The sequence below is a fragment of the Ailuropoda melanoleuca genome, chromosome 6 (assembly GCF_002007445.2).
Source record: "Ailuropoda melanoleuca isolate Jingjing chromosome 6, ASM200744v2, whole genome shotgun sequence".
Lineage (NCBI taxonomy): Eukaryota > Metazoa > Chordata > Mammalia > Carnivora > Ursidae > Ailuropoda > Ailuropoda melanoleuca.
Window position 1 is genome coordinate 114,581,434 of NC_048223.1, and position 12,665 is coordinate 114,594,098.

At 37.2% G+C, this 12,665-nt stretch overlaps 1 protein-coding gene across 1 annotated transcript in view; it reads left to right on the forward strand.

Annotated features, from left to right (window-relative positions):
* The window catches only part of ATRNL1 (attractin like 1), a 723,131-nt gene that overhangs the window by 162,753 nt on the left and 547,713 nt on the right, over positions 1–12,665 (forward strand). The window contains exons 15-16 of the mRNA XM_034663626.1: positions 554–767; positions 2,849–3,037. Of these exons, the coding sequence (XP_034519517.1) occupies positions 554–767; positions 2,849–3,037 (403 nt within the window). The remainder of the gene's footprint in view (positions 1–553; positions 768–2,848; positions 3,038–12,665) is intronic.

Consider the following 12,665-nt stretch of genomic DNA (forward strand, 5'->3'; position numbering starts at 1 on the left):
GTAGAAGTCTGAACTAGGACAGAGGCAATTATTCTTCTTAGTCCTTTTGTGAACATGTTAAGAATTCTTCACTCACCTCTGTATACAGTCTGTTGATTTTGTTTGCTGTTCTCTCACATGCATGTAATGTAACGTAGCTGTAGGTTCTTACCCCCAGAACTGATTAAATTGGTGACAGTAGTAGCAGTGACAGAGCAGCAGCAGCAGCAGCAGCAATATGTTAATGTTTTAATGACCTTGCCTCATAAGGTAGGTATTTATATCAGATATTTATAACCTCATTTTGTAGAAGAGGAAACTGAGGTTCACTAGGGCTAAATAACTGACCGCAATTATGTAGCATGAGTGCAAAATCTATGTTTGAAAAATAGTGTTCTTTTCTACATCATTCTCCAAATATGCTGGAATGGTCATTATCTCTGGTACAGGAAATCTTTAGAAAGGCAGTTCTATATATTTTTAAGTATAATTTTTAATGATAATGAGCTATTTTCTAAGGAATACGACTTTGTATATCTAACTTGTTTCATGCTCCTTTTGCTATTGTTTACAGAAAGTATCACCATGGGTAGGCTTGCGCAAAATCAACATATCCTACTGGGGATGGGAAGACATGTCTCCTTTTACAAACACCACACTGCAGTGGCTTCCCGGTGAACCAAATGATTCTGGGTTCTGTGCCTATCTAGAAAAGGCCGCAGTGGCAGGCCTAAAAGCTAATCCTTGTACATCTATGGCAGATGGCCTTGTCTGTGAAAAGCCTGTTGGTAAGTAGTAAACTAGTATTTCTTTAAAAATATTATGTTTCCAACTCCTCTTCTTACCACCCCCTTCCACTTGTGAAAGTCTATGTGCCTGAGGTAACTTTCACCATCTTTTTATGATGTTGATTCCCTGATAATTTTGGTAAATTTTATCTTTACCCACATTCCCTGCTTACTACGAGTGACCTCAGCAGTAACTTGTGAAACTACCAAAATTTTATTGTTTTATACAATCTTTATTTCTTGGTTGAATCTGTTTTTAATTTTGTTAACATCTTTTATAATAATAGTGTTTGGAAGAAAGATTTGTTTTTAAGATTCACAACTAATTTAGAATCATTTTCATCTTATAGATCTATTTCATTTGGCAAGTAGGAAGAAACTTTTGTTATATCTTTTTTTTTTTTTTGCACAATATATCATTTTGTGGTGATTGACCTTTATTATTTTTTATATTGGTCATGACATTCAAACCCCAAACCTGGACTAATTGTGTTATAATTTTTTATTTGGTTTTATTAGCCAGTATAAAATGTTAGAAGTGGGCATTGTTTTTTTAGGTCTTTATTTTAATTCCAGTTAGTTAACATACAGTGTAATATTGGTTTCAGGTCTACAGGATAGTGACTCAACACTTCCATACAACACCTGGTGCTCATCACAAGTGTCCTCCTTAACCCCATCACCTATTTCACCCATCTCCCTCCCCACCTCCCCTCTGGTCACCATCAGTTTGTTCTCTATAGTTGAAAGTCTGTTTTTTCATTTGTCTTTTTTCCCTCTGTTTGATCATTTGTTTTATTTCTTAAATTCCACATATGGGTAAAGTCATATGGTATTTGTCTTGAAGTAGATTTTTGTTAAGTGATAAAGGAATGTTGAATTATTTTCATTTTTTAAACATTTTTTATTTTGTGAAATATACATAATATAAAATTTACCATTTTAACCATTTTTAAATGTAGAGTTCAGTGTTATTAAGTGCATATACATTATCGTGCATTAATGAAGACCATATATTTCCAGAACTTTCTCATCTTCCCAAGCTCTATACCCATTAAACAATAACTCTCCATACTTCCCTCCCCCAGCCCCTGACAACCACCTTCTACTTTCTGTGTCTATGAGTTTGACTAATCTAGTTAGCTCACGTAGATGGAATCATAAGGTGTATGAACTTTTATGGCTGGCTTATTTCCCTTAACATAATGTCTTCAAGGTTCATCCATATTGTAGCATATGTTAGTATTTTCTTCCATTTTTAGCCTGAATAATTATCCATTGTATGTATATCCAACATTTGGTTTATATTCATCCATCAGTGTACCCCTGAGTTGCTTTTACTTATTGGCTGTTGTGAGTAATGATGCTATGAACATGGGTTTACAAATATCTTTTCCAGTCCAGCTTTACATCTTTTGGGTATATAGGCAGAAGTGGAATTGCTGTCTCATATGGTAATTCTGTGTTTAATTTTTTGAGGATTTGCCATACTGTTTGCCATAGAAGTTGTACCATTTTACATTCCTACTAGCAATGAACAAATGTTCCAATTTCATCATATCCTTGCTTGCATTAAAAAAGTTGCTTTTATCCTAATGGTTGTGATATTCATTTTCATGTAAAGACTTTATAGTATATTGTTTTATTTTTATTGTTTGTTTATATCAGGAACATGTTCACTGACAGGGCATTTGTTTTGATAGGTCTGGAACGTTTTTGGAAAAAATTGTAGCGGGAAAGTAAATAATGATATTGTATGCAGTATTTAGCCAAAGATAGAAAACTAGGTCATGCACTACATTTCTATTTATAAGCTTTTAAATTATGTAACTTTATGTACTTTGAATAAAGGATTCAAATTTTCCAAAGAAGTATAATTTTCAGATATGATAATAAATTTAGGAAGTATTGATATCTCATCTTCATTTTCATTTACCTTATCACATATTTTTTGTTATAATTTTTATCCCACACTTGGCTTATTTGAAACATTCTCTAAACCACAAAACAAATGAAACCTATGTATCTGTGTTAAAATGGAGTTAACAAATAAAATAATTATATTTGTTGATTTATTCCAGTTAGTCCAAATCAAAATGCAAGGCCATGCAAAAAGCCATGTTCTCTACGGACATCCTGCTCCAACTGTACCAGCAACGGCATGGAGTGTATGTGGTGCAGTAGTACGAGACGATGTGTGGACTCGAATGCTTACATAATCTCTTTTCCATATGGACAGTGTCTGGAGTGGCAAACTGCCACCTGCTCTCGTAAGTGGTTTTCTGGAGTGACTTTTCATTTAAAGGTGACATAAATAAATTTTCTGTGACGGAAGGAGGAATTAAACATTTGAAGAAGTTTTTAAAAGATGGGAATGAGTGTTGCAGCTAGTTTTAAAACCTATTAATTGTATAAGCTGCAGATTTATACCATACCATCATTTTGAATTCTAATTATTTTATCCTACATGCACACACACACACGCACACACACACACACACACACACACACACACATTTTGCCACATTTGTGCTCTCCCCAACTCTGAGTGTACGTCGCAGATAGTTTAACGCTTCACGAAAGTGCTTATTGTTGCAAAGGTCACATATTGCTTTGGTGTCCTTTAATCTAGCACAGTTTCCATGTCTTACACAACTGATGTTTTTAAAGAATCTACACCATTTGTTTTGTGAGTATCCCAATTTGGATTTGTCTAATTCTTTCCTCGTGATTAGATTCAAGTTAAGCATTTTTTGGCAAGAATACCAATCATATCAGTGGTGCTGCATCTGCTACAAAGGCAGGATGCGCTTGGAATCACATGGAGAGTTACGTCAGCAGGGTGGTACTGGACTTGCTATGGGTTGTACTTCAGGAGATGATCTTACCCCTTGCTGGTCTCATGTTTTGTAAGGACTGGAGGACCAAGATGCACTTGACTGTGTGTATGATGTTGGGTAGTGTGTGGTTGTGAGAATGGCCTTTCTTGCAAAGGCAAATTGCATCAGGACCCTGCTGCCAAGGGAAATGCATAACACCACTGATAGCACCTGGTGTCCTTGTAGGAATTTGAAGCCACATACAGCTTTTTTTTCACTTTGGAAAATGTAGAAGCTGCTGGTCTCAGCTAGCTTTGTGCTAGCAGAAAATATGATTTATCTTTCCACAGTCTACCCTCTGACACTGGGGCTCATCAAAAAATGCCTTTCCAACAGGGACATGAAGTAATTGGTCTGTTCAGATTTATAATAAGAAGGTAGGAACTATCATTTACTTCCGTTGCTCCCACCACCTCCTTTTCAATATTGAATCAATTCATTCGTGCCACACTAATTGGGGTCTGTCCCTTCTGTGACTGATTCAGACTTTACCTCCTTTTTTGGGGAATATACTCTGCAGGTGCCTGGGGTTACCATTCCACAACCACAGTTAGCTGCAGAATCACCTTAGATAAAGTTGGAGTTCAAGTGTGTTCATCCAGAAATCCTTTATTTAAGCAAAGCAAAACATCTATTTACTCGCTAAATCCGAACAGGCACAGATGAAATGAGAGGAATGTTTTGTTCCTCTTCAGTTCCCCACTTCCCAACACCTGAATGTCTAGGAAGCTCACTAGAACAGAAGGATCAAGAGTCCTTAGGTTTGTTTTGTGTTATTTTTCTTCCCAATACTTTTATCTGCAATAAGCTGGGTTTGCAATGAGTGAATCCGGTTACCAGGTGCCAGGTCCCAAAGGAACTGCAGTTACAGTGCGGTGAAAGGAGATAGAATAGCAGCCACTTGAAGTCCTGTATGGGTTAAACTCAGGAATATGTTGTAGTTGAAGAGTGTTCAATGGGCTAGGGAAGGGACAGTTTTAATCTTTCTAAGGGAATACTCCTCAGGGGATCTTGTCATCCCAAGCCTAGTTTTTTTTCTCTTAATTGCTCTAAATTACACACTGTTACGCTTTCTCTCACCCAACCTTTGCAGCTCTTTTAGGTCCAGTTCAGGTTTTGCATCAGTCCACTGGCTTCCCTCTGTTCTTTCCCTCCTGCAAGCAGGCACTTGCAGGGTTCCTGGGAGTTTGGGCCTTAACACAGCTTGTTCCTGCAACTTTATTTAAAGTTCCTTCTAGACTTTCTTATCAGCCTGTTGGCTTCCTTACATTCCTTCCATAAGAGCAGCCACTGCCAACATGACTATGATGATGTATGGATAAGTATCCTAGCAGCAACATGCGTTGTCTGCCCATCCATTCTTCCTTCCATCCTTCCCCTGAGATCTCTTATTTATACTCTAAGACAAGGAAGAGCTGCTTCTTTTAAGAGGAGCTTCCTAAGTCTGAGATACCATTTGGTGGTGAATCTACTGTTCTGAGGCTTGCCTGTGGGATCTGGTGGCCCACAGACAACATGGCCACCCAGTTATAAGCTCTTCTTGCTTGGATGAGCGACCTTCTCATTTAGAGGTAGCCAGCTGCTTAAGACAGTGCAGGTGGAGACTCACTGGCCTTTCCAGAGCTTACATCACTCANTGGCTTATTTCCCTTAACATAATGTCTTCAAGGTTCATCCATATTGTAGCATATGTTAGTATTTTCTTCCATTTTTAGCCTGAATAATTATCCATTGTATGTATATCCAACATTTGGTTTATATTCATCCATCAGTGTACCCCTGAGTTGCTTTTACTTATTGGCTGTTGTGAGTAATGATGCTATGAACATGGGTTTACAAATATCTTTTCCAGTCCAGCTTTACATCTTTTGGGTATATAGGCAGAAGTGGAATTGCTGTCTCATATGGTAATTCTGTGTTTAATTTTTTGAGGATTTGCCATACTGTTTGCCATAGAAGTTGTACCATTTTACATTCCTACTAGCAATGAACAAATGTTCCAATTTCATCATATCCTTGCTTGCATTAAAAAAGTTGCTTTTATCCTAATGGTTGTGATATTCATTTTCATGTAAAGACTTTATAGTATATTGTTTTATTTTTATTGTTTGTTTATATCAGGAACATGTTCACTGACAGGGCATTTGTTTTGATAGGTCTGGAACGTTTTTGGAAAAAATTGTAGCGGGAAAGTAAATAATGATAGTGTATGCAGTATTTAGCCAAAGATAGAAAACTAGGTCATGCACTACATTTCTATTTATAAGCTTTTAAATTATGTAACTTTATGTACTTTGAATAAAGGATTCAAATTTTCCAAAGAAGTATAATTTTCATATATGATAATAAATTTAGGAAGTATTGATATCTCATCTTCATTTTCATTTACCTTATCACATATTTTTTGTTATAATTTTTATCCCACACTTGGCTTATTTGAAACATTCTCTAAACCACAAAACAAATGAAACCTATGTATCTGTGTTAAAATGGAGTTAACAAATAAAATAATTATATTTGTTGATTTATTCCAGTTAGTCCAAATCAAAATGCAAGGCCATGCAAAAAGCCATGTTCTCTACGGACATCCTGCTCCAACTGTACCAGCAACGGCATGGAGTGTATGTGGTGCAGTAGTACGAGACGATGTGTGGACTCGAATGCTTACATAATCTCTTTTCCATATGGACAGTGTCTGGAGTGGCAAACTGCCACCTGCTCTCGTAAGTGGTTTTCTGGAGTGACTTTTCATTTAAAGGTGACATAAATAAATTTTCTGTGACGGAAGGAGGAATTAAACATTTGAAGAAGTTTTTAAAAGATGGGAATGAGTGTTGCAGCTAGTTTTAAAACCTATTAATTGTATAAGCTGCAGATTTATACCATACCATCATTTTGAATTCTAATTATTTTATCCTACATGCACACACACACACGCACACACACACACACACACACACACACACACATTTTGCCACATTTGTGCTCTCCCCAACTCTGAGTGTACGTCGCAGATAGTTTAACGCCTCACGAAAGTGCTTATTGTTGCAAAGGTCACATATTGCTTTGGTGTCCTTTAATCTAGCACAGTTTCCATGTCTTACACAACTGATGTTTTTAAAGAATCTACACCATTTGTTTTGTGAGTATCCCAATTTGGATTTGTCTAATTCTTTCCTCGTGATTAGATTCAAGTTAAGCATTTTTTGGCAAGAATACCAATCATATCAGTAGTGCTGCATCTGCTACAAAGGCAGGATGCGCTTGGAATCACATGGAGAGTTACGTCAGCAGGGTGGTACTGGACTTGCTATGGGTTGTACTTCAGGAGATGATCTTACCCCTTGCTGGTCTCATGTTTTGTAAGGACTGGAGGACCAAGATGCACTTGACTGTGTGTATGATGTTGGGTAGTGTGTGGTTGTGAGAATGGCCTTTCTTGCAAAGGCAAATTGCATCAGGACCCTGCTGCCAAGGGAAATGCATAACACCACTGATAGCACCTGGTGTCCTTGTAGGAATTTGAAGCCACATACAGCTTTTTTTTCACTTTGGAAAATGTAGAAGCTGCTGGTCTCAGCTAGCTTTGTGCTAGCAGAAAATATGATTTATCTTTCCACAGTCTACCCTCTGACACTGGGGCTCATCAAAAAATGCCTTTCCAACAGGGACATGAAGTAATTGGTCTGTTCAGATTTATAATAAGAAGGTAGGAACTATCATTTACTTCCGTTGCTCCCACCACCTCCTTTTCAATATTGAATCAATTCATTCGTGCCACACTAATTGGGGTCTGTCCCTTCTGTGACTGATTCAGACTTTACCTCCTTTTTTGGGGAATATACTCTGCAGGTGCCTGGGGTTACCATTCCACAACCACAGTTAGCTGCAGAATCACCTTAGATAAAGTTGGAGTTCAAGTGTGTTCATCCAGAAATCCTTTATTTAAGCAAAGCAAAACATCTATTTACTCGCTAAATCCGAACAGGCACAGATGAAATGAGAGGAATGTTTTGTTCCTCTTCAGTTCCCCACTTCCCAACACCTGAATGTCTAGGAAGCTCACTAGAACAGAAGGATCAAGAGTCCTTAGGTTTGTTTTGTGTTATTTTTCTTCCCAATACTTTTATCTGCAATAAGCTGGGTTTGCAATGAGTGAATCCGGTTACCAGGTGCCAGGTCCCAAAGGAACTGCAGTTACAGTGCGGTGAAAGGAGATAGAATAGCAGCCACTTGAAGTCCTGTATGGGTTAAACTCAGGAATATGTTGTAGTTGAAGAGTGTTCAATGGGCTAGGGAAGGGACAGTTTTAATCTTTCTAAGGGAATACTCCTCAGGGGATCTTGTCATCCCAAGCCTAGTTTTTTTTCTCTTAATTGCTCTAAATTACACACTGTTACGCTTTCTCTCACCCAATCTTTGCAGCTCTTTTAGGTCCAGTTCAGGTTTTGCATCAGTCCACTGGCTTCCCTCTGTTCTTTCCCTCCTGCAAGCAGGCACTTGCAGGGTTCCTGGGAGTTTGGGCCTTAACACAGCTTGTTCCTGCAACTTTATTTAAAGTTCCTTCTAGACTTTCTTATCAGCCTGTTGGCTTCCTTACATTCCTTCCATAAGAGCAGCCACTGCCAACATGACTATGATGATGTATGGATAAGTATCCTAGCAGCAACATGCGTTGTCTGCCCATCCATTCTTCCTTCCATCCTTCCCCTGAGATCTCTTGTTTATACTCTAAGACAAGGAAGAGCTGCTTCTTTTAAGAGGAGCTTCCTAAGTCTGAGATATCATTTGGTGGTGAATCTACTGTTCTGAGGCTTGCCTCTGGGATCTGGTGGCCCACAGACAACATGGCCACCCAGTTATAAGCTCTTCTTGCTTGGATGAGCGACCTTCTCATTTAGAGGTAGCCAGCTGCTTAAGACAGTGCAGGTGGAGACTCACTGGCCTTTCCAGAGCTTACATCACTCAGGGATACCCCCCTAGCCTACCAACCTAGCCAAACCCATATTTGCTCCATATAGGCACCACTGTTGCTTGAAGAGCTGAGACAAAACAGTAAGTGCCACAATGCAGGCTACAACTTCTAGGCTGTGGCTGTTGGATATATTTGTTTCCCCAGGCTCTCAGCATCAAGTGGAAAGGTGTTCCTGGGATGGGCATGGCTGGGTACAGTAGGTGTTGAGCTCCTTGTTGCTGTCCTTTTTTAGGAACTTTGATAGAGAATGGGGATGGACCTCATTTGGTGCATGACACTGGGGTTGTTGCAGGCATGAAATGGTCTTACTCCCACAGAAAACATCTTATTTGGAGTCAGCTGCCCAGGGGAGCTGCATACCAGTACTGCAGACTTGGGGGGAACTGAGAGACAGTACTCAGGCTCTTCTGCCTCCATAGTCATGTTTGTCTTACCACAAACATTAATGTTTTGTGAAAGAAGCCAGACACAAAAGATTATATACTGTGTGACTCCATTCAGATAAAGTTCAAAAATAGGCAAAACTAAGGTTTTCTTATTTAGGAATGAATATCTAGGTGGTAAAACTGTAGAGTAAGGTGAAAGTTAATGCACATGGCAGATAGTGGATGCTGCCAGTAGAAGATTGGGGTGCTGACTAGGACAGGCATGCAAGGGAGGCAATGTTCCACCTCCAGGCTGAGTGCATTCACAGAGTGTTTCTGTACCATAACTTATTAATCTCCCATTTTTCTTTATGGACTTCTCTGTGTGAGTTACAGGATAAAATGGTGAAAGGTAGGGAAAAAGAAGCTCGTAAAGTTCCCAAGCTCTTAAATGCTTAAGAACTTTCTAAAAATTACTTAGAGTTAAATCTAAGTCATCTTCACTTCTCACAAATCTTTCTTGTATTCTGTATCTTTATTTATTCACCTTTTAGAGAATAGTCTTCACTAATTCTTTCAAATAAATTCATGGCTAGTAAACTTTTTGAGTTTTTGTATGTCTAAAGTGTATTATTTTATGTTCACATGAATGATAAAGTGGCTGGATGTGGGAATTCCAAGTTATTCTTTCCTCAGACCCTGTAGCGTTTGGTGTTTTGAGTGAGAATTCTCATGTGCATTTGCTTTTCATTCCTTTGTGGGGCATCTTTTTAAAAGAATTCTTTACGAAGTAAAAGATTTTAAGTTTTTTTTCTCTTTATCCTTGGCATTCCAAATTTTGCAACTCAATTCAATTTTCCAGTAATTGAGTTGGATTTTAAAAATGGAGTCCCATTGGCTCTTTGAATCTGAAGAGTGGTTTCTTTCTTTATCTGCTAAAAATGGTCTTTAATGCTTAGATTCTATTTACTCTTTTTAAAGAAATGCTTCATTCTATTTACTCTTTTTAAAGAAATCTTAAAATAACGGTTGGAATTTCTAGCTAAAGCTCAGTATGTCTTAAATTCACTTATATTTTCCATCTCTTACTTACAATTCAGATGTTTTTTTCTTCTTCATGGTTGTTTATTTGGGGATTTTTATTTGTTTTAAAGTGATGTTTTTGAAAACCTGTATTTCCACTATGAAAACTGTAACTGTGTTTTTTGAGAAGGTATGAACACTGGTATGAAGTACATCTTCAGCACGGGCGAACTAAATTATGATACGTATGCTGGTAGGGCTGTCCGCTGGGGGTGCGTACGCCAGCTGTTCACTTCTACCGTTAAGACTTTTATTTTTGACTCTTCTTTTTTTGTTATCTTGATTTTGATTTCTTGAGGGTTTTGTTTTCTACTTCAACCATTTGTTCTTGAACAGTTAGTCTAGTCTGCTGTATTTTTCTTTTTCTGTAGTTCTTTTCTTTCACTGTTTATGTCTGTTGTCATATTTGCCTTCTTGGTGGCTATCGATAGCCCATTTTTAATGATGGTGTCCGATAACGGTTATATTTGTTCCACAGCCCTTTAAATTATATATGCCCTGTGCATCCTTATGGGGAAGAGGGCCATTGAACTTCTCTTCAAGGAGACCTTGTATTTTTTGGAAGTAGTATTCACCTCACAGTGATCTCCTCCTCGTGAGAAACAAACTCCTTCTCTATTATGTCACTCTTCCATGTTTTTAACCAACAGCCTTTTAATAAGCTATAGGGAAATGCTAGGAAATAAAATAAAGACTAGGAATAAAGGTGGCATCCTTGATCAAAGTCAGAGTGCTGAAAGTAGCTGAGTGTTATTGTTTCAAAGATGTCAGCTTTTGGGCAATGTTTATGTCGTACTTTTGCCTTAACTTTATATTTCGTTAGCATTAATTATACATGATGAATTTACATGATCATTTCTACTGCACGTGTTTGGTCCTTCACTAAACGTTTAACAGTAAGTCTTTAAAAACATTCTTAGATTTATAAATAAGACTGTATTAGAAATGGCATACATTTTATGTTGCTTTTAGAAAGTTGTTTCAGTGATCAATTGAGGTTTTCTGGTAAATGGAACTTGAAGGAAACTTTTCTTTGCTAATGAGAAACAAATAAGGATTTTATAATATTCCCCAGTGTTTTTTTAGTTGTAATATTGTTTATTAGTACTTAAAATTCACAAATTGAAGAAAAGAGATATATCTTAAGACAAATTTAGCCTAAATTTTTATGAGAATGCTTTATTAATAACTGCAATTATAATTGACATTTTTACTTAAAATATTGGTTATTCTTTTTGTGAAATGAGCTTCAAAAGGAAAATTTAATGCAATAATAGAAGGTTTATAAAATAAACCTTTACAAATAAAAATGTAATTAAGTTGATACAGTGAAAATGGAATAATAGGAAACATGAGAATATAGTACACATCTCACAAATCTGTATTTCTTTCGGTATTTTACAGGTTTATGTACCTGTTCAATTTAAACATTTTTTCTCAGCAGTTAGGGAAGATGATATTTTTTAAATTGATTAAAATTTATTTTTAGAGCAGTTTTAGGTTCACAGCAATTTTGAGAGGAAGGTGAAGAGAGTTCCTGTATATCCTTTGCCCCTGCACATGCCCAACTTCCCCCACTGTCAACATCCACACCAGAGGGGTACATTTGCTACAGTGGATGAACCCACACAGACACATCATAATTGCCCAAAGTCCATACTTTATATTAGGGTTCACTCTTGTTGTGATACATTCTCTAGGGTTTGACAAATACATAATGGCATGCATCCATCATCATGGTATCATACACAGTAGTTTCACTGCCTAAAAAATCCTCTGAGCTCCACCTATTCATCCTTCTTTCTCTCCTAACTCCTGGCAATCACTAATATTTTTACTGTCTACATGGTTTCGTCTTTTCCAGAATGTCATGTAGTTGGAATCACATAGTATGTAGCTTCTCAGATTGGTTTCTTTCACTTAGTAATATGCATTGAAGTTTCCTTCATGTCTTTTTATGGCTTGGTAGCTTATTTATTTTTAGAGCTGAATAATATTCCATTGTGTGGTTGTACCACAATTTATTCACCTACTAAAATCTTGCCGCTTTTGGCAAGTTTTGGCAATTATGAATAAAGTTGCAATAAACATCTGTGTGCAGGTGTTTGTGTGGACATAAATTTTCAGTTCATTTCGGTAAATATCAAGGAGTGTTATTCCTGGAATGTATGGTAAAATATGTTTAGGTTTGAAGAAACCACCAAACTGTCTTTCAGAGTGGCTGTATTTTGCATTCCCACCAGCAATGGATGTTTCTGTTACTTTGCATTCTGCATACTTGCCAGCTTTGGTGTTGTCAGTGTTTTGGATTTTGGCCATTTTAATAGGGGTGCCTCCTTGTTGTTTTAGTTTGTAGTTCTCTAATAACATATGGTATGGAGCATCTTTTCCTACTTGCCTCTGTGTATCTTCTTTGGTGAAGTATCTGTTTAGGTTTTTTGCCCATGTTTAAATTTTGGTTGTTTGTTTTCTTATTATTGAGTTTTAAGAGTTGTTTGTGTGTTTTAGATAACATTCCTTTATCAGGTGTGTCTCTTCTAAATATTTTCTCTCAGCTTATGGCTTGTATTTTCATTCTCTTGACGGTGTCTTTCCA